The sequence below is a fragment of the Xiphophorus hellerii genome, chromosome 22 (assembly GCF_003331165.1).
Source record: "Xiphophorus hellerii strain 12219 chromosome 22, Xiphophorus_hellerii-4.1, whole genome shotgun sequence".
NCBI lineage: Eukaryota > Metazoa > Chordata > Actinopteri > Cyprinodontiformes > Poeciliidae > Xiphophorus > Xiphophorus hellerii.
In genome coordinates, this window is record NC_045693.1 from 27,037,855 (window position 1) to 27,059,907 (window position 22,053).

Below are 22,053 nucleotides of genomic sequence, written 5' to 3' on the forward strand. Positions count from 1 at the left end.
GCTTCTTCTTCGTCTGGAGAAGTATGGCTTTCTGTGAAAGAGCGCCCTCTTCAGCATGATATGAGAGGCATTAGCCAAACATTAGAGCCAAAAAATGGTCTTTATTTTCTAAGTATAGGAAATATTTAGGATTCTTTTGAATCAGGAAAATATTGGAGTTTTATCACTGAGTTGTGAGATGGTAACACCACTAAACTGAAACAGCTAGGCTTAATATTATAATAGGAACTCACAGATGAGCCTGTTCTGGTTTATACAGCCTAACAATTATTTATCAGTCAGGTAATTATGTAATGTTGCTTATGAAAAATTATTTTACAGAGTAGGCAAGCCTAAGCCTTGGCTTCAGCCTACTTCTTTTTTGTTAAATTATGGGTTTGTAAAGTAGTATTTTGTTTTTGTTTTCTATGTGTGAAATTGTTTATTTACCAAAATAAAATGAAACTGATTTAGTATTTGTTTTCCAAAGTACCTGATCTAAAAGATGTTCACTATCGCTCAGCATGACCGTCATTTGTCTACTTCCATTAAATCCATATAAAATAACAGTGTGTATTTACGTCTAAAATTATTACTTTAAAGTAAATTAGATTTTAAATGTAAATTTCTATTTTAAAAAATACATAAATAAATATAAATTGTGACTAATAACAAAAAGCTGTCTCAGCATTATGCATATGCAGGTGGATTTATTGCACCTGAGGTAAGTAAAGATTGCAAGAAAACCTGAGCAATGGTTAACATAATATTAGTGTCCGCCCCTCCATATGTGTGTCCAAGCATCAAAAGAAGTGTATATTAATAGAAACTGTACATCACTGATGAATAATAAAATAAATCATCAGAGGTGCTGATAAGCAGCTTATACCTGTGTGTTTCATTATCTTCATGTACACTGAATAACACACTTGTGTTGCTCTGAAACTTCCAACTTCCCTAAATGAAATTATGTTTCTTGTTCTTGCTGTATTTCCAACGGTGAGCTCAGAAAATCAGCTTTTCCAATAACAGCAGAATGCATCATCAGAAATCCAATCATTCATTTTAATCAATCCTAGTTATCCGTCAAAGCATTAAGCTCAGTTTAATATTCAAATTAACTTAAGTTCCTTTCTAAGGGAACCAAGCTGATTGCATCAGCTCCCTAACTTGCAGCATTCGCTTTTCCTGGATGAGCTTGTCGCTACAGTGGAGAGGAAAAACTCCCCGTTAACAGGAAGAAACGTCCAGCGGAAGCAGAACCTGGCTCAGTGCAAACAGCCATCTGCTACAACAACAAAAAAAAAGAACAAAAAAGAAGCAGGAATATTGATCCTGGACGACAATTGGTAGATGGAGAAAAAATATCATTTTCCTCTGATCTGGTGACTTTTGCAACATCTAATCCTCTGAAGAACCCGGTCTCAAACCTCACTGTATGGGTGTGTCAACATAAAGGTTCCTAGGAAGGTGGATTTTTACTGAGGTGGTGCTGAGTGCTGCAGATGCAGAGATGAGAGGTGAGGAAGACACTGAGGACGAAGGACAGAGGGATTATTATGGGATACAGGAAATCTGAGCAACAAACAAAACATAAGAACTGAAAACAAGGAGAAATGTTGAGGCAAAAGCAGTCAAAGCCTGATCTTAATATGCGAGTGCTGCTCTCCTCCTAGCCACAACCCCAAGTGACACACACACACACACACACACTCACGCGCACACACACAGCAGTAGCAGTAGAAGCAGAGAGCCAGCAGAGAGTCTGCCGACTAGCAGCCATGACAGACGTGGGTGAGTAGCTCCATACATAACATCCTCCTGTGTGTGTGTGATGAATGCATAGATAGATAGATAGATAGATAGATAGATAGATAGATAGATAGATAGATAGATAGATAGATAGATAGATAGATAGATAGATAGATAGATAGATAGATAGATAGATAGATAGATAGATAGATAGATAGATAGATAGATAGATAGATAGATAGATAGATAGATAGATAGATAGATACTGCAGCTGTTTTTTTTCTGGTTTCTTGCTAACAGCTGATGTGACAAACTGAACCCAGACAGTTTGACTCTGTGCATCGTGCCAACACATTTCAAATAGTCCCAAAATTATTTCTGTTTTTCATCAATATCTTTAACGATAAGCATCTAGTTCCTGTAGAAGGAGAGGCGTTCAGATAAGCTAAGTAATGCCTGACATGAATTGGATTAGACTCTACAGCTCTGTGCCATTGTTTTCCCCCAGCTGCATAGAGAGTAGCTCCGCTGAGTTATTGTGAGCATGCTGACATGATGCAGAGTAGAAGAAGTTCTCTCTCTCTCACTCGCACACCTACACACACACACACACACACACACACACACACACACACACACACACACCCAAGCGCACCCCCACGCCCCCACACCAGGTGGGCTTCCTGGAAGATCCCAGGAAGACTGATTAGTAAATCAACCCCTCTACTTCCCTCTTCCTTCTACACACACACACACACACTTGGTCACAAAAACAAAAAGACGTGGGGTTTAGGTCCTGACGTAGCAGGTAGTGAATAGCGCCCCTCCCCTCTACTCAAGCTATTTTAGTCGGGTCTGAAGGGATTAGCTGTAGTTATTATTGTCTGCAAATCGTTCTGTGTGTGTTTCTGTGTACGATGCAATGCTGCATGCAGGTTATCCATGATTTATTCCATGATTTTAGGTTAGATAACCCTAGCTAGGCTAATTTAAGCTGACTTGGTTGTAATAATAATAATAATAATACAAAACTTCATTTAGAAAGGGTCAGTTCAAACATAAATATTATAACTTGCTGTACCAGGCTGTAGCATAAGCCACTTCTCATCTGCAGTCCCTTGAAAATTACTAAATGAATATTCAGCCCAATAATAAAATAAAACAGAAAATATAAGACTGCAAGTTGCTTTCTAATCACGCTACATTAGAAGCAGATTCACACAATTAACGTTGACATATCTCAGCAGTTAGATATGATATCATGACCCAACAACTCATCGGTGTTACAGAAACATCCGTCCTGCTTGTTGTTTTCACCTCTAATCCATGCAGTCAGTTGGAGGTCACAGAAAACAGTGAACAAGTTACTACATTCCCAACTTTCCTTACGCATCTCCCAACTTTCCCAACACACATTCTGAACCAAGAGGTAGCTGCTGCTAACTTGAATCCCAGGGATTTTCTCTGAGTTGTTGTGTTAAACCTGGTGGAATATCTTTCTGTCCCTCAACCTTTGCTGGAAGGTGAACCTTCCCCGGTAAAGGCATTGATGAAGGCTGTCTTCATCTTGCCAGAGATCCTAGCGGTTCTCCTCCAGTCTGTGTCAGATATCAACCATCATTGGTTGGTTGGTTCTAATGGGAATGTTTGGTTGCGTAGCTGGTTCAGCTCTCAGGCATTAGACCTGTCCTGTCTGATAATGAGATTCCCCAGATCTTTGTTCCACCTCCAGCTTATATAACAGGGTCTGTTGTGCTGCCCAGGCTGCCTGCGTCAGATCTCCTTTAAGTTCTCCGCTCTGCAGCGGATGGTGACGTCATATCTTTTCCTCTCACTGACGTTGTGCAGGAGGAAATAAAGTGTTGAACTCAGGGGGAGTCAAACTCATTTGAATCCTTATTAAGATCATGATTGTTCTCAAGTGCCAGTTGTGCCAAATATGTATTCATGAAACCCATTAAGCTGTTAAAATATTAATACGTGGTTCTGACTGCATTCAATAAGTACTTCTTGAAATTAAATAATATTGAAAAATTTTTCACATCAGGCAGTCCCTCTGGGATTTCGCAGCTGTTGCTGATTTTTTATTTTTTTTTGCAGACAGATTGTTTTTGGTGATGATTTAAATATTTGCAAGGCATTTTGCAATATTTGCACTTCAGTATGACGTCAAATATGACTTTGTTACTTGCCACATCAATTATGCTGTCTTCCCCAGGTGGAAATACTTCCAAATGGAGTTGGGAGTTGGTGCCAATATCTAAAAAAAAAAGAATTTGCAAAAAATGTGCAATAAACCCACAGTGATGCATTAGCGTGTAAATCTGCAGGGATCTGAGAATGTTGCATGAATTTCTGCGGTTGCAGAGTCACAATAAACTGAGGGGGAGGGACTGATTGATGTAATTTAGCACCTGAAGTTTAGGGGGCCACATAAAAAGCCAAGGAGCAGAGAGGGTGGCGGGCAGGTGGTATTTGGACCCCGGGCCTTGAGTTTGACATGTGATTTAACTCAATAGGCACATGGGCCTGTTCATGGTGCCAACCCCTCCATGCTGTTTCCTCCTCTGAACTTTTGGGTCTGCATTGGAGCAGATTTTCCACCAATGCAGGGTCTTTGATCTAGACTCTGCCACAAATGCTTATGAACTCATTTTTCCACTTCCTGTTCTGCGAGTACAGCTTCTGAGTGTTGAGGTTTGTTGTGGGTTTTCTTGGTCTTGACATTAGTGACTTCATTTGGCAAAGTGACTAAAACAGCTGGATTTGGGAACCATCAGTATCACAACCATTGTCTCTACATCCCAGGTAGTTCTGCGTGTATTTTATGAGTACTCTGTGAGGATTTGGTTTTCTGTGTTTTTTTTTAGGCCTCTGTGTTCTGTTGAGTCTCTGCATTGTCCCGCCTACCCTTGATTGCTCCCAGCTGTGTCTCGTGTTCCCTGATTACCCTCTGTGTATTTAAGTCCACCTGTGTCTCTTGTTTCCTTGTCTGGTCCTCGTCTATTGTCGTGTCTATAGTCGTAGTCGCATGTCTTGTCATTTCCCTGTTAACCAGCTTGGAGTTCCTTGCCTCTAAGCTCAGCTGTGCTGTCTGGATTTCTGTTGTTTCATCATTAAACCATCATTTACTTAATTGAACCTACTGTGCTGTTTGATAACTAGAAAAAATGTTAATGTATGTATGACTGAATTAAATTGTATTTTTTTTGTAAAGTACCTCGAGAAGACATTTGTTATAAATAAAACTGAATGGAAGTGAATTGAATAAGACCAATGTATTTTACAGATACACTCTGATCTGACGAACCATTTGCACTTATTCTGCAGACTCTCTAAACGAGGCACTGAAGGCCATCAGTGTGAGCACAGAGCTGATCGAAGAAGAACTGCAGCCTCATCTGGATACAGTCCTGACTGCTCTGCTGGAGAAGAGTGAGCTCAGATAATATTCAGTGATGTTTGCTTACAAAAGCTAAAAAATTTTTTAAAAAGTCCTCACCTTACGCAGGGCTAACAGGGGACAAATCAGAAAGAATTTCACTGATGTGTGGTTATGGCATCTCCTTAATACATTTTAATCTGCATGTAAAGTAACTTGCGAAAGGGAGAGGCTGGTGGTAGCAGAGGAAAAAGAACGACGTTTGAAAAAGTAGCTTTGTGTGTCCTGCCCACAGAGAAGGATGCGGCTGCTGAGATAGTGAGAAGTGGGATTCTCCCCACGCTGGCTCAGGCCTTACGGAGCAGGAGCAGCCTGAGCTGCCAGGTGGCTCTGCTGGTGGCAGAAATGGCACGAGAAGGTACGCTGTAACTGCTCCCTTAGTCTCTGCTACACACCGACACAATAAAAATAAAACATCAACAATCCAAGTTCTCCAGTAAAATGCTGCCCCAACACAGGCTAACTGGGTTAAAATAAAAACTCCCAGAATGCTCTGGCAGCACGTCACTCTGCATGTACTAACTCAATCAGTAAACAGCAATCACATATAAAGAGTGCTGGATTTCCACCAAGACGATTTTACTAACCAGGTCATTTTTTTCTTTTCAGTCTAAAATGTTTTTGTGATCTGTACTAACTAACATAGAAAGGATGCAAGTTAAAATTATGAGAAAGAAATTGATCATGACATATATATCCTATTAGTATTGTTCTGTCTATAATGGTCCTACTGCGCCATCGTACATTACAGATAGCATATTAGAGCCACTGTAGGTAAAAAAAAAAGGAGTAAATTTCTGCCAAAACGTTCTAAAATATTGAGGTTAATCTCAGAAATTTTGAAAACCTCTGAAATTTATACATTTAAAAAGTAAAAAAAATAAAAAAATTATTGAAATATTTTTTTTGTGACTTTTCAAATTCAGAAATGTCCAAGGATTTTTTTCCTACTAAATTTCTGAGGTGATTCTAAATATTTCTTGGTCTTTTCTAGACAATTTTCGACTTTTCAAGCTCAAAACTTTCCTTGTTGTATCTAGAAAAGTTTGTTGCTGAAAAATGACTCCTCCATGGAGAGATTTTGAGACCATTACCTCCATTCATGGTATTCCATTTACAGATGCATCAAAATAAAACCAGCTTCTTCCCAAAAACAATGAACACCCTGAATGCCAACATGCACTAAATTATATGATGGTTATATGTGTATATACTGTATATGCACATATAAATTTAACTGATTCAATATTGTAAATGTCACCATATTTACTGTATGTTTATATTGTATATATGTTCCTACATTGTTTGCACTGTTTTGGAGCTGCGTTTAATATCATTCTATGTACAGTGACAAACAATAAATTCTATTCTATTCTATTCTAGTAATGCAGTTCTTAGTTTGTATCAAAGTTTCTATCTGTCATAAATCAGATTTTAGTTGGTTTACTGAGGGTTTATGAGGTTTTAAGCAGAAAAGCTGAACTAAACCATTTCCTTGGAAGCAGAACATGTGTATGTATCTATATATTGGCATCCAGAAGCTCCCAACTTACTGTGTTGCATTTTGGAGAGACGTTGTCCTTCTGCTATCCAAGAATAGGAAACCAGATTTCCTTTTCTGTTATGAAAATGTTTTGTTTGGTACCAAAGATTTCCAAGATGAAAGACTCCTCTCCCGTATTTCTTATCAACCTGATCTTGATTCTTGCTAAGTTTCATATCCATAAAAGTAAAACAATGCATAGGAAACTTTTTGAACTTTTTGACCTCTTTGTAATGGATGTAAAACTAGTGTCTTGATTCAGTCTCAGACTCAAACAACAAAAAGGCTATAAGACCAGAGTCTCCATGCTTCTTTGTCGGCTGTCTACGTTGCAGCCGCTGTGAGAGAGCCATGCATCAAGGCGGGCCTGGTGAAGGCTCTGGTTCCTCATCTGAACAGCAGCGACCAGGAAATGCTGCTGAACACTGGCAGGGCCATCGGGCGCATCTGCTTCGACAACAGTGAGTAGATCTGACAGCACAGTGCCAGTCAGATCTAGTCTGACTTACTTTGACCCACTCAACACTTTACATTTTAGTTCTGCAGTTTGAGAATTAGAGTATTAGATTTTTTTTGTTTACCATGGTCTCAGTACAACAAAGCTCTTTACAAGAACAGATAAGTGAAATTTCATCACATAGAATATAATATAAGGTGCAATAAAACATGGGACAGACCGAAGGAAAGGTTTCAGAAAGAAGACAAGATATTTATTCATAAAATTAATTAATAATTCAATTTCTAATATAAATATAGATTTTCATATTTGTTACTACATTCTTACTCACCTTCCTTGTCTGACTTTCTCCTCAGCACATCAGCAGGACCAGTTAGTCCAGAGTGGTGTAATCCCCAGATTAGTGTCCATCATGAAGGAGTACCCTGATAATGACCCGCTGGTCAACGTCTGCCTGCTGGCTCTCTGTAATCTGGCTGATATGGGTGATTATCTCCCACTCTTCTTTACATATGTATTACCCACCTACATGAAAGCCCCTCAGTAGTTACACCTGTCTTTAGACATTTGTCCAAATGTGTAGGTACATTGTGTGTCGCCTTTGCTCGTTTTCCATCTCTTGCCTCTCATTTCCTTTAGAATTTACAAAGTAAAGTCCATGAATGAGACAAAGATCAGACCTTGTTCACAAGTTCTTAGTTACTTTATGTTTTTACAGTTTTTGAGTTGATATAATAAATACTGCCACTCTTATTCTTTTACTTATCAAAGAAGCTACAAAACCTTAAGATGGTGACTTCTGTGAAATCAAGAAATGAAGATGATATCCCAGCAAAAACACAAACTTTGTGCAGCCACCAGCTGCAGGCCCCCAGGCTTAATGTGACCTTCAGATCAGATCAAGAACAATGTGTAGAGAGCGTCATGGAATGGCTTTCCATGGGTTTTACATTCTTACATCACAGAGTGTAATGCCAAGGACAGGAGCAAAGTACACTGCCACCAGGCTCCATTGACACTGAGTCAGAGTGGACAATGTTCTGTGCCTACTTTGTCAAGGCAGATTACCAGCAAAGTGGTCAGTGCCTGTCTGGGCTTGAACCTGCTAGTGAGGGATGCTGTCAGGCTGGAGAAGCAATCTTATCAGGTTTTTGGGCCTGTGAGACTCCAGAAGCAGCTGATGGGTACTAACATTTCAAGCACAAAATGGCTCTGGTGGTCGCTGATGCAAATCTCAGGCATGGGAAGAGTTCGGACAGACATGGATAACAACTTCTGCTGGAGCGGTTCACAGCTGAGTGTGAAGCTGCTGGGATGAAGACCAGTGCCTCCAAAACGGAGGCCATGGTGTTGAGCTGGGAAAGGGTAGAGTTCCTTCTCCAGGTTGGGAAAGAGGTCCTGCCCCAAGTGGAGGAATTGAAATATCTTGGTGTCTTGTACATGAATGAGGGAACCTAGAGAGAGATCGCTAGGTGGATTGGTGTGGGGTCTGCAGTGAAGTGGGTGCTGTACTGATCTGTCGTGGTGAAGAGAGAGCTGAGTCACATCTCTCTATCTACGTTCCAGCCCTGAAAGCAAGATCGCTGCAGAACCAGTTGAGTTTTCTTCTTAGGGTGTCTGGGGGCTCCATAAGTGAAAAAGTGAGAAGCTTGGTCTTCCGGGAGGGACTTAAAGTAGAGCTGCTGCTTCTCCATGTCAAGAGGAGCCAGTTGAGGTGGCCTGGGCAGCTGGTTAGGATGCCTCCTGGAAGCCTCCCTGTTGAGGTGTCCCAGGCCAGTATCACCAGGACAAGACCTAGAGGAAGACCTGGGACATGCTGGAGGGACTAGGCCTCCCTGCAGGCTTGAGAACATTTTGGGGAAGCTGGCCCAAGTGGCTGGAGAGAGGGAAGTCTGGGTCTCATTACACAGACTGCTGATCCTGAACATGAGGAAGATAAAGGACAGATGGACTCCTAAAGCTTGTAACGAACCTTCCAGGGAAGAGTTGAAGCATGTAGCTGCAAATTAAACCAACTGCAAATTAAAACAAATGACATGTCTTAGTGGGACGTTATGTCATTTCCCTTTGGGATTAATAAAGTATGATTGATTGATTGATTGATTGATTGATTGATTGATTGATTGATTGATGTTTGTAAAGGCAAGTATCTCAGCAGTTCTGGCAGTATATTCCATGTAACTTCTGCAAGCTCGTCGTCACTGTCTAGGTTCACACACAGATATTAATACAACTTAAGTTATTGCAAATAAGATAATTCCAATAATGTTCTCTTTTTTTTGGCATTTTGCGTTACATATTCACATCTACAGATTGTGAATAATGGTTCATTTAATTACCAGATCGTGTCTGCCTATGACATGGGAGATTTGTATCTAAGAAAAGCTTGCATCCAGCCATATTTGCCAAAGCCCAGAGTTTTATTCTGATTTCTCCTCGGCCCAAAAAGCGCATAATATGGTAAGGATAACTTTAATAGGCCACTCCGTCATTTGTTATAGAGCCTTGTGTTTGCAGACTGTGCACGGGAGGCCCTGGTGGAGCAGGATGTGGCAAACACACTCATTCTTCAGCTCAAACGGGCTCCTGATGCTGAGCGGCGCCATGTCATCCTGGAAATACTGGGCTCACTGGGAGAAAGTGGTAAGACATGAGGAGAAGTTAGGGGAGAGTGGGGGGTGGGGTTTCGGTGATGTAATATTGAATTGTTGTGGTGTAACAACATTGAGAAGTGATCAATTATTTCAGTAGACTACAGATTTTTGCATTAAAACTTTTGTTTTTGAAAGTGCCTTTAGATGGCATGTCTTGTTAGTGTCTGCTATATCAATAACAAGATTTACATTACTTGAATCACATTAAACTGGTATTAGCACACTGGGCAAAAATGATGAAAGACTCAGAAAAAGAATGTTAATCCGATGCAAACGGCAAGGTAAGGTAGACAGATAGACTAATAAATATAAAGCTCCATGTCATACACATCATGTCAGGCTTTCTGGTCTATTTTGCCACCAGATGCACTGAAGCTGCAGTTTGCAGAATCAGGAGTACCGGAGGCTTTATCACTGATGATCCGAGATCTACAAGGACACTCCGACCCCCATGACCTCTGCAGCATCAAGATCGCTTCCAACCTGATCGTGTCCCTGCTTTTAGGAGGTGAGTGGGAGGAGTAGTGCTACTGAGCTTACCAACAACTATGCAAGATATGTGCAAGGTGTTTTTCTCAGATGGTTTAAGATGGAAGCTGCACTGAGCGTAGCTCAGTCTGGACCATCTGGATGAATAAAGTCTAACACAACACCAAACAGTGAGTTCTGTTTAACTAACTGCTTCATGAAACAGAAATTAAAGACGCATTGTGTCACAGATAGACTGAAAGACCAATGCTGTTTGTTGGACAAATTCATAGGGGTGTCATGTAACATCAGAAACATTAGTTTTTCTTTGTGTGTGTGTGTGTGTGGGGGGTGTGTGTGTGTGTGGGTGTGTGTGTGTGTGTGTTCCAGATGAATCTATGCAGAAGTGTTTTGGCGAGGGGTCAGGCGTGGTCTACCAGGATATTCTGTCATGGCTGCAGAGCTCCAACACCCAGCTCCAACTGTCAGGAGCGCTGGCCATTGCCAACTTTGCCAGAAATGGTAAGATTTGAGTGTCTTGTGTAAATGGATGATCTTTAACAACTACAGCCATGTAAAGGGTCTACTTTTGTTTAATCCCCCTTAAGTTTTACTTTGATTTACTCTCAAATGCTCCAGGTTATTAATCCTGCAGTAAATCCACTTTTATTTCACTGTGCCTTCTTTCAACTCCAAATCTATAAACATTTGCCTCCTTTACCAGCATCGTATCATTTTCTGATTCACAAAGCAAATAGCCTAAATGATATAATCACCATTATATATGGGAGGATTCTAGGCTCTTTTTTTATTTTTTACCCCTCCAGGGGGTCTTTTGTGGGCTCTAGTGTCCCTTATATGATAGTAGGCTGACAGAAAACGGGGAAGGAGAGGGGGGAAGACATGCGGCAAATGTCGTCGCATCCGGGAGTCGAACCCGCGACGGCCGCGTCGAGGACTCAAGGCCTCCAAATATGGGTCGCGCTAACCTCTACGCCACCACGGCACGCCCTCTAGGCTCTTTTAACATCAGATTGCTACTATTGTAAGTTTGCAATCAAAATACGACCTTTAGTTTTGATGACAGCAGTCAGGGGGAAAAAGTGCCGAGAAAGCAAAAGAACTCATAATTTTTTCTCGAATGAAGAAGTGCAGGCAGAGGCGGACCTGGCCTGTTTGGCGCCCTGGGCGAACAGCCTTTCTTGCGCCCTTACCAGAATTTATAGAGCTCATTTGAACTGATTGAATTCCTAGCATAAACCAAACAGCTTCAACTTAATACTCATTCTGTCAAGTAGAGTGAGAACCAAAATGATGTCAGACACTTGTAAATGTTGAGGTTTACATTGCTGAGAGGAATTTAACTCACCATTTGTGGAGATGCACAGTTTATGCCATGCAACCAAATAAGTATTTCCCCCTTTACATATTTCTTATGTTTTTACTTTTAATGTTTTGGACCAGTTTCAGATCAGTATTAATATCAGATAAATGAACTTGTACAGTACTTTATCAAGTCCAGAGTTCCCTAATGCGCTTCACACTGCATCCTGTCATTCACACATACACTCGCATGACAACGGTGACCACAGTCAATACAAACAGTTTTCAAATGATGATTTCATTTACTAAGGGAAACAGTAATGTCTCTGTGACACTTCTGCCAAGGTTCCAGTTGAGCAAATTGCTATTTAGATGATATTATATATGAATATGATGAGCAACACTTAGCACCTGGTGCTAGGAGACAAATTGTCAAGTCTACCACGATCTTCCATTTTTAATTATAGATTAAAAAGGAGGGCTTTTTTCAATGTATTCCTGTTAACAATGTTTAATAAAACCTCCTTTGTGGAGGTTTTATTAAACAGAGATGTGCCAACTCTTGTTTGCTTATTCATTTTTGCATGAATAATATCAATTAAAGCATTACAACAAAAATTGTTCAAAATTACACATTTGCTAACTGTGAGCAGCTGAAATGTTATTAGACTGAGGTGTTTGTGGGATTACTTTCTAAGTTTTGAACTTGCTTTGCCTCTGTCAGACAGTAACTGTGTGAAGATGCTGGATCTGGGTGTGGTTCCACACATCCTGACCTTGATGGAGCAGCATGTAGGTGAAGGGGACGTCTCTGTTCAACATGCTGGACTGAGCGCGCTCAGAAACCTGGCCATCCCTGGTACTCTTCAAAGCAAAACAGTAACATTATGGTTCCGACGTAACATTTGTGCAGGAACACACATTGTGGATGCTGACAGCATAAAACATGGAGGAACATGGAAGACAATGCTTTGTTCCTCCATAATATGGTCAACTAGATCAAACTGAGTAGCTTTGCTAAATGTTAAACTGATCAAAAATACAAGAAAGATTTGCCTCGATTCAAAAACAATAAAACATTCGGTTTTAATAGAATAAAATGTGAATCAATAGAAATAGTAATTCAATTGTAATTCAAAATCCATGTTATTACAATATGGATTTTTATGGATATACTTTGAATAGGCGCAGTATCAGAAAATATGCTGAAGGCATTGATATTGCTCTGTTGCTCTTTTTAGAAGGCTAACTTGGAAAGAAAAATGAAAAATGAAAATTCACCCTTTTTAAAAACACAAAAATATATGCAGGGAGCCTGAGTATCTTTTACAAAAGTTAAACAAAAGTTATTCATTGAATATTTAAACTGATCAGAAAAAGAACAAGCATCACTTCTATACATGATAAAGTCATTGAGGCATTGAGTGCAAGGGGAGGTCATAGGTCATACATACAGAGCAGAATGTATTAACCAGGATGAATCAATATGAAACCCAAGGCAGCCATAATGACTGCCTGGACTGAGATGAAACTTTTAACGAAGAAACCAGATGGAATCTGTTGATCAGGGATCTAGGTCACGTCTGAGTTATGTTTTTCAGTGGCTAAAGAACAAACACATGGTCTGCACTCAATGAAGCAACAACACACACCGACACACACCTTGCCTGTCTTCCAGCCACCAACAAAGTGAGGATGCTGGAGGACGGAGTCACTGAGAGGATCAAGTCACTGCTGCGCACCGACATGCCGCCGGTTCAGTTCAAGCTGCTGGGCACACTACGCATGATGGTGGACGGGCAAGGTGAGGGACTGCTGCACTGGGTACAATGCACAATATTGATTTAATAAGGACATATAGGTTTTCTAGCACTCATGGCAGTTTTAGCTAACAGCATAATAATGGGGATAAAAATTAAAATGGAGAAAAAGAATTTCTCCTAATGAACTGTCATGATTAGTTACCAAACAGAGATTGGTGATTTTCACCCAAACAGAACTTTATTGATGCTTGCAAGAATGAGCACAGCAAGCAGACATGTCCAGTGTCTGTTCAGTCTGGTCTGTTCTTACTAGACAGAGTCACTACCTACTTCTGTTTGGATTATCACAGAGTGATAACAAAAACCTTCCAAACCTTTGAAACATTGAAAATGGAGGCGCGCTCCATTCTTATCTAAGTTCCAGGAGGATGAAAACACAATGAGCCTCACATGGATGTGGCTAAAGCTGTAAGAGGAAAAGTAAATACCTTTTTGGGTTTTAAAAACAAACGAATAAGCAGGAGCTATTTTAAAAAATTTCACTAACACATAATTACCTTCCTCTGTGTACCCCCACACTGTAACAGAAGCTTTAATATGTAGATGAAATACACTTTGTCATAATGGTAAAGTTATATTATTTACCTTTAAGAAATATTTATCAAATGCTGAAGTAGCTATTTAATATTTCAGGAGTTTTTTGATGGGTTTTACCAATACAGTCTTTCATAACCGGTCCTTTAAGGACATTCATGATCTTGATATGGCCCAACATGAAAGGAGCCTAAAACCCCATGATGTATATTATTAAATTTTATGTTACCTTAAGTGTAAAGTTTGTTGTTTTGTTCTAATGACTTCACATAGGAACTGAAATATTTTTTATTCAATCAGTTATCTAAAAGGATTGTTTCACATGCTAGTTGCAAATAACAGGATGTCAGATTTTTCCTCTACAACAAGTTGCAGGTTATTGGCTGCACTATGTCTGTTTCTGGGCAGATCTGGGAGTAAGAACAGAGTTAGTCAGAATATTGCAGCTATGAAGATCAGAAGAGAAAAACTAGAGAAAGACTGAGAAAACAGCCGAACCAGAGGAGAAACAAGATACAGTATCCAAACATCTGAGCTTCTGCCTCACAGAGCAGCTCAAGTCCCGCACTCAGGTCCTTCAGACTAGCCAGCAGCAATCACTACTTCTCAGAGCAACGCTGGTAAAAACGTTGTTAAAGGGTTAAAAGAGGAGCCATGTTGTTATGACTTCCTGAAGGCAGAGCTTTCGAAAGAGCAGGATTTTTTTAAAGACACAAGCCCAATTTCAAGGTGTTAAAATACAAAGTCAAATTACGATTAAGTCATATATGACTTAAGAGATTAAAATGATTTTGAACCGTATGTTGTGTGTTTCAGAGGGAGCCGCCTTAAAGCTGGGCAGAGATGCAGTGCTGCTGGCGCGAATCATGGAGTGGTGTGAAGCCAAAGACCACGCAGGCGTCCGAGGAGAGGCCAGCCGACTGCTGGCGGCCCTGATCAGACACAGCCGCAGTCCTGTGAGCTTCCTTATTTGGACCGGGTCTTTGGTTCTGGATGGACTTTGGTCCTGACTGGACTTTGGTTCTGACTGGACTTTGGTCCTGACTGGACTTTGGTTATGGATGGACTTTGGTTCTGACTGGACTTTGGTTATGGATGGACTTTAGTTCTGACCGGACTTTGGTTATGGATGGACTTTGGGTCTGGATGGACTTTGGTTATGGATGGACTTTGGGTCTGGATGGACTTTGGTTCTGACTGGACTTGGTTCCATTCATAATGCTGAACTTTTCTAAGGGAATCTCTGTCTCTGAATGTTGGACTCATTTCCTTTCTCGAACAGGAAGTTGTCCGTGCTGTGGTTAGAACAGATGGGGTTCGGCACCTTATCTCTATGGCAACAAGCGAGCACGTTATCATGCAGAATGAAGCCCTGGTTGCTCTTGCAATAGCATCTGCTATTGACATTGGTAAGCTATTTCAGAGTTTATGTAAGGTTTATGAATAAATGCCCCAAATGCTAGCTGTGTCTATCCTTTGATAGAAGAACTGAGTCCCAAATATATTATGTGGGAAGTTTGTTTGATTCAGAGTGGATGGATTCTGCAAAAAACATATAATCTTTGCTGCAGCCGTCTTTTGCTGCAGGTCTTCCCCCAGTTCTGTCTCTGCCCATTTCCTGTCTGGTTACTGTTAATAAAGGCCAGTAGAGCCAAAGGGAATCATTTTTAGAAACTCATTCAGCAGCTGATTTTAAGCTAAAATCAAAGAGTTTGGAGGTAGTCCTCTAACTTTATTAGTCCAATTCACCAGAACCATTGGCAGCAAAATAGCCCCTCAGCATGATGCATCTACCACCATGCCTGACAGGTGCCACAATGTTCTCCGATATAAACCGTTACCTAAACATATTTCTTGTTATCGCAGCCAAATAACTCAATCTTTTTCTCATCCGACGACATTTTTTATAGAAAACATTTGGCTTGTCCATGTGGGCAGCTGCTTATTTTCCCATCATGCTTGGAGGTTGTGATGTTGGAATGTAAGACTTGCATCGCTACGAACAGCGACCTATTTCTGACCATCTCAGGGACAATGCTTTTACTCATCTGTTTCTGTTTCTGTTCATGACTTCCAGAGTCTATGAGGGATCCGTTTAGCGAGGCAGAGCTGCTACCCATGCTGAAAAATATGTTGGACGATCCAGTGGGGGCGGTCGAGGTCAAGTTTAGTGCTCTGGGTCTCATCTGCACCTTAGCTAATTCCGGTACGTTTTTGCTTTTACAACACTTTTCATTCTCCAAAGCCAAATTTCAAACTGTTACCACAACAGAACATTACTGATGCTCTGCTTGGTGAAACGGGAATCAACCTCCACACAAACCAGACTAGCTGAGAGTTTTACTGTCACGTTTTTGCATCTTTATCTTCCAGTTCAAGCTTCAAACTGGCTTTAAAAATACCAGCAGGTGACTAGGACAGTGCAAGTACAGTAAACTATTTATGATACAAGACTTTCATGTGCATTCAAAGTACATTAAAGTATTTGTTCTTCCCACCCATTATAAATGAAGTACTGCCATGTTTGCATTACATTATTTCCATATGGAGTCTTAGGTTATTTGTATTGTACTCTGTTGCCAATAAGGTTTAATAATGTACATGTTCTCATAAAAATGTTTTTTAAGAACAAACCATCTCTTAGTATTTATAATCTTCTATATAAATAACCATGTAATTATAATGAAATGTTTATTCCAGTCAGAGTCGTCCTAATGTAGGAGAAATCTGCTTTGGAGCTGGACAGTGTTGATTAGCCGTTAGCTTGCGTCTATAGTCTGAACCTTTTTTCGGATCTTTAACAAAACAGAGGTCAATAAAGAAAACTCTCAGAAATTAATGACTCATAGACACTCAACAAAGCCTAAACTTGTCAAAAAATTAAAAACTATTCTTTAGAAAACATAGTTCAACATGTTGAGCATCATGAAGAAATGATGCTGCTGTTACCAGTGTCTGGAGGTTATTAGCATTTTTATCTGCTCAGTTGGTCCTGCACTTGTTTTTGCTCTGTTTTGTTTTTCAAAATCATGCACAAAACTGCACGATTTTGTGCTACAGGTGTGATGACAGATGAACTCAACTCTGTGAATATTAAGGAGAGTCTGAACAAACTGACAGACGACAGCAGCAGCAAACTGGCGACGCAGGCTAGCTCCATACTGACCCTTCTCAGCGACAGCAGCTAAACCAGCAGCAACACGGGCTTTCATCGGCTCTATGAATGTGTGTAGATTTGATAACATGTCATCCAGACAGCACAGATGCTACTAAATATCAAATTGGACTCTAAAGTGTCACTTATTTTGTAATAAGTAATATATTTTAGTGCTAGCATGATGTATGTTGTTACAGATGGAGACAAGGACCAACTGTTATGCACATTTTGCTTCCTGTTTTTCTAGGAATCTTCTGTGAGGTTCTTGAAATGTTTTCCTGACACACATGTTGAGTTTTTTGACGCGGTGGAGCCGTGTCTGAGACGAGAGGAAGTGAGAGGAAGTGAGCTGCTGAAAGGATGCGCTCATTTAGAGAACAGATGATCATTTCTGTTCGTCTGTTTATTAGTAAAGTTCTGAAATCAAGCATATGATATATAGTAGTGAAATATATGGAATGCTATTCCACTATATCAATATTACATAAACATGTAAATAGTAAAATAAGTAAAAGAAAGAAATACGCAAGTGTGTGAAATAAAATAATTACAAATGTGTACATATTACAAGATGTAGAAAAGGTTTACTTTAAAAGAAATCAGTTTCTGAAAGAGCATGTGTGCTATTGTGCAACCTTTCCTTTTCCATTCTGTTCAGGGTTGGTGCTCAAAACAGTTATATGGAAAAATATCAGCATAAGAAAAAAGAATAGAGCTGAACAAGTGTGCAAAACAACAATGTCCACCCAAGACAGAAGTAGTGATTACTGAGTATCCACCTGAAATGAGTTCATAAAGTTAAGATTAATATGATGATTATCCAAGTCAGGAGATGGCAGTGGATTGGAGACCTAACAAACTGGCACTCTGTGGAGGGATTTTAAAGCACTTTATGGTGAGCTCATTCTGCCTGTAATTCACCAAAGAGGCAAATGGCTGCATGTGAAATAAATTCTAATCCACCTTTACAATTCCAACTTCATTCATATTGATGTAATAATCTCAGCTCCCGTTCTTAACAGCGTTATTACTCACGTGTGTGCAGGCGTGTCACATGACATTAGCAAGTGTTGAGGAGGTTATATACGATCTCTACAGTCATGATAGCTTAACTGTGCTAAACTAATGCAGCTGTCGAAACGTTCATTTCCTTTCATAGAGGGTCTTTATAGTGAAAGTGCCACACATTAGACATATTCTCATTAGAAAGGTCTTTTAAAGATCGAGAAAATAATTTGTCTGTTTACAGCCATAGAGACAGACAGGCTTTACGGTGCTGCAACAGTCATGACATCCTTCATAAATGATAATAACGTTCTGTTTTAATAAGGAAGTAATCACCCAAACAGCTATATTTTTATCTGAAAAGTCAGTTTTAAAGTGACTAAGCCACTTTGAAAACCATAATTTATGTTTTAGAAATGTTAGGTTTCTTGGTTTTGTCAGAGCGATGATGATATATGCACTTTATAGAGACAAACCTAATGTGTTTCAGCTGACCTTCACCTCAATTCAGCTCAGTTGTCTTTATTTTTAAGGGGAATTGTTTTTCTTCTTATTTGTTAACTAAGCAATGGATCATATTTTGTGGTTTATTTGTTATGATGCATTATAGAAGTGATTGTTTCATTGAAATGAACGTGCATTTAAGAGCCTTTGTGCTGGATGGATTGAAAGCGCATTCCAAAAATCACGAGCACAAGCAAGAATCTATGAAATGTTGGTTTGAACTCAGTAGCCAAACATCTGTTGTGTGACCAAACCGTAACCACTGAACCACTTCAATAAAACAGTTAGTCCCATTGGTTTGCAGTTGTTTGCATGGTTTGTTCACACCGTCACTCAGTTAATCAGAAAAATCATATTTTGTTTTAGGTGTTCAGACATAAACTCTGGATCTTAAAGAAGATCCAGGGTATTAAACAAGACATTGATCTTGGTGTTATCTTAAATTAAGAATGTAAGTAATAACAAGCACTTTTGTTTACAGAATAAAGAAAAATCAAATACTAACAAAAAGCTTGTGGCATGCTTCTCTAATGGAATCTGTTTCCACTTTGGGTACAGAGGTCCATCGTCCTCACCATAGCTGCGTTTCCACGGACATTTAGAAAATAAATTTGCTCAATGTAAACACATCAGTTAAAAAAAACTGTTTTTCCAAGAAAAATTTAGGCGATACGGTGTTCATTTCCTTTGGACGTATTGAAATTGGCTTATTTTGCAGCCGGATGTTGCCACAAACCATGAAGAAGAAGACCACATGAAATAGGTGGAGACTCCTGGGGCCCATTTTAATGACTCATTGTCTGAACAAGCTTATTTATGTGTGATTTTAATTTAATTCATTATCTAATAGAAACACCGCAACTGCAAAATTGTGTCCTTTTATTTTAATTAGCAAAAAATTGACAAAGATTTGCGTATGTTTGTAATGGAAATGCAGCTTGAATTGAATTGAAAAGACTGATCTTAAAAGTCATCCTTATAATCTGGCCTGTTTTATTGTTTTTGGGCTCTTTGCTTTTTTTAAAAATTAGTTTTAATTTATATTTTCTAATTTTTTTTATTCCCTTTAATTTTGTATTCATTTTATGTTGTTCATGTATAGATTTAAGCTCTGAATATTTTAATGTATATTTTGGGACTACTAAGGAATAGCAGAGTGTGTGATGTGTATAGTGAGCCTGAACTCAGACATTAGTCTTGTAGTCTTGTTGGTATATCTAAAAATAGGTTCTTAATCTCAATGGGGTTTTTTGTCATTGTAAAATCAAAATAAAAAATAAAAATATATGTGAGGAGGGTGTGTTCAGGACCCTCTGTTGGATCCTGAGTGGATCCTGCTATTTTAACAGCTCTGCAGCCTGGGGTGACGGGACCAGCTCTACAGCTGTGTGCACTGACAGAACCAGGAAGTGACACATGTCAAGACAAAAAGAGTAAGAATGTATTTTCAGCAAAGAAACCGTTGGGATGCAGATGGTACTGCGAGCCCAAATATAGTTAAAGACAGGAAGCCTTGTTATTTTTGAAAAGACAACACTCCAGCAGCAGAAGGGCTGCTGCTCTGGGGCAAGCAGGACATCAGCAATGATTTTAGGAAAATCATTGCTGATTTTCCTAAATCAGCAATGATTGTGGTCCATTAAACATTGTGGTCCATTAAACATATTCCAAACAAGTTAAGCCCATCATCCCACAGAAATGGATTATTTAGCAGGGCAAAATGTTCAGGACAGCTCCCAGGAGCAGTAAGACTGGAGCATGAAATGCTCTGACAATTAGAAGAAAAAAAACACAAAGGCTCTGAGAACTAACAGGCCTTTGTTACATATTGAAGTCACGACAGTTAGAAAAAGATCAGACAAACATGGCTTGTTTGGCAGAGTTGCCAGGAGAAAACCTTTTCTCTCTTAAAACAACATGGCATGACTAAATTTGCAACGCTGCATCTGAATGATGAACTAGAACCCGGAGTCATTGGAAATTAAAAATAAATGTCTGGCTATAATGCAAAAAGAAAACCGAACACATCCTAAGCAGCAGCATAAACCGCTCTTACAGTCCAGCATGGTGCTGGAGGGTGAGCTGGTTTTGCCTTCAACTTTTAAAAAAATATATAAATAACATCCTTTCCATTTGAGATTAGGTTTTATGGAGCCCTCGACGGGACGTGGGGAAAAAAAATTTTCTTTTCTTTTCGAGGTTTGAATAACTTCAGATCAGAATGTTTTATTATGATCTGATGGACTCTGCTATCATTACAACTGTTTGTGGATTATGTTCACTGTCCTTTCACAGCACGTTACACTCTTTACCTTCCGGAACATATTCAACCAGGAGCCGCAGATTTGTTGCCATCCTGCCACCTTGTGGTGTATAATAGGAACAACATGTTTGATTGCAGACTGCGCCTAAAAACAAAACTAGGAAACATGCACTGCTTATGTTGAAGGAACACATCAGTCTGTGTGGAATTAATCTATGAAATGTGTTTTACTTAGTGAATTGAGTTACTGAAGTAAAAGAACTTTATAATAATATTATTTTAGTTTATTATGTTAGTTTTAACTATGTGGATAAGTAGATGTATTGCACATGTATAAAAGGAAAATAGAAGAACCTGTTTTATTTTTTATTTTTAACAAAGGTTTGAATACATTTCAGAGTTGCTGAACTTTTGGTGACGGTTTTTTGATGACAGTTCATTTTTGGAGCATGAGGATGTTGGAGACTCGGTTTTGAAAGAGAAATCTGTTTTCTCTTACGCTCGATAATCAACAAACAGCTGTTTTGTGATTATTCTAAAATATGCTAATATTGTCATAAATACATTTCACCATCTGTCTTTGTTCTGTTGTAGTTTTGTTGACTCTGTTTTTGGGTGTCTTAAGTTTTATTTTTTTATCACCTTGCTGCAAGGAAATTTGACCTAAGAGGACAATAACTTAATACTGATATATAGCGGTACTCAAGACCTCCATGGAGAAAATAGTGGGATGTTCCTTTGATGGTTTGACTCATAATGATTCCAATAAACAGAGTAGAGAACCTGAACGTTAATTTCATGGTTTTTGGTGCATGAGCTCATGACCTGCTCTACTTCCTCAAAATCTGTAACCAGTCTCAACTTTTGCTTTCACTTCCTCTGCTTCATGTGCATTTCTACAGTTTATTGAATAATTCAAGGGTTTCTTAAAAACATAAACTTTCCTGTAGAAATCACAGGAAGCAACAGCAGTTACAAATAAGTCAGAAAAACGCAGAATGATCAAGTTTAGCCCACAGTTTAAGACAGAGCATGTGGACCAGAATCCCTGCTGCAGTGCAAGCCTGGTCCAGAACTACAGGAAACATCTGGTCTCTGGAATGGGAAACAAAGGTTTCTGGACCAATATTAATTGGGTTTTCCCAATAA

At 39.4% G+C, this 22,053-nt stretch overlaps 1 protein-coding gene across 2 annotated transcripts; it reads left to right on the top strand.

Annotated features, from left to right (window-relative positions):
• The first annotated feature begins 1,521 nt into the window (after positions 1-1,521).
• LOC116713517 (rap1 GTPase-GDP dissociation stimulator 1) lies at positions 1,522-18,934 on the top strand. Of its 2 annotated transcripts, XM_032553693.1 has the most exons (14): positions 1,532-1,773; positions 5,062-5,166; positions 5,409-5,531; positions 7,052-7,177; positions 7,530-7,658; positions 9,691-9,816; positions 10,192-10,335; positions 10,686-10,817; positions 12,343-12,477; positions 13,297-13,422; positions 14,792-14,931; positions 15,258-15,384; positions 16,053-16,181; positions 17,036-18,934. In XM_032553693.1, exons 1-14 carry the CDS (start codon positions 1,761-1,763, stop codon positions 17,161-17,163), a joined length of 1,683 nt encoding a protein of 560 aa, XP_032409584.1. In that variant the 5' UTR covers positions 1,532-1,760; the 3' UTR covers positions 17,164-18,934. The 2 variants fall into 2 exon arrangements, with proteins under 2 accessions (XP_032409585.1, XP_032409584.1); XM_032553694.1 differs by lacking the exon at positions 12,343-12,477 and having other exon boundaries at positions 1,522-1,773.
• Positions 18,935-22,053: the final 3,119 nt, after the last annotated feature.

Excerpts from the sequence above, each read along its gene's own strand:
- LOC116713517 (XM_032553693.1), top strand. Across the intron at positions 9,817-10,191 it reads GGGCTCACTGGGAGAAAGTG|ATGCACTGAAGCTGCAGTTT; the intron begins GTAAGACATGAG and ends TTTTGCCACCAG. Across the intron at positions 16,182-17,035 it reads CTGCACCTTAGCTAATTCCG|GTGTGATGACAGATGAACTC; the intron begins GTACGTTTTTGC and ends TTTGTGCTACAG.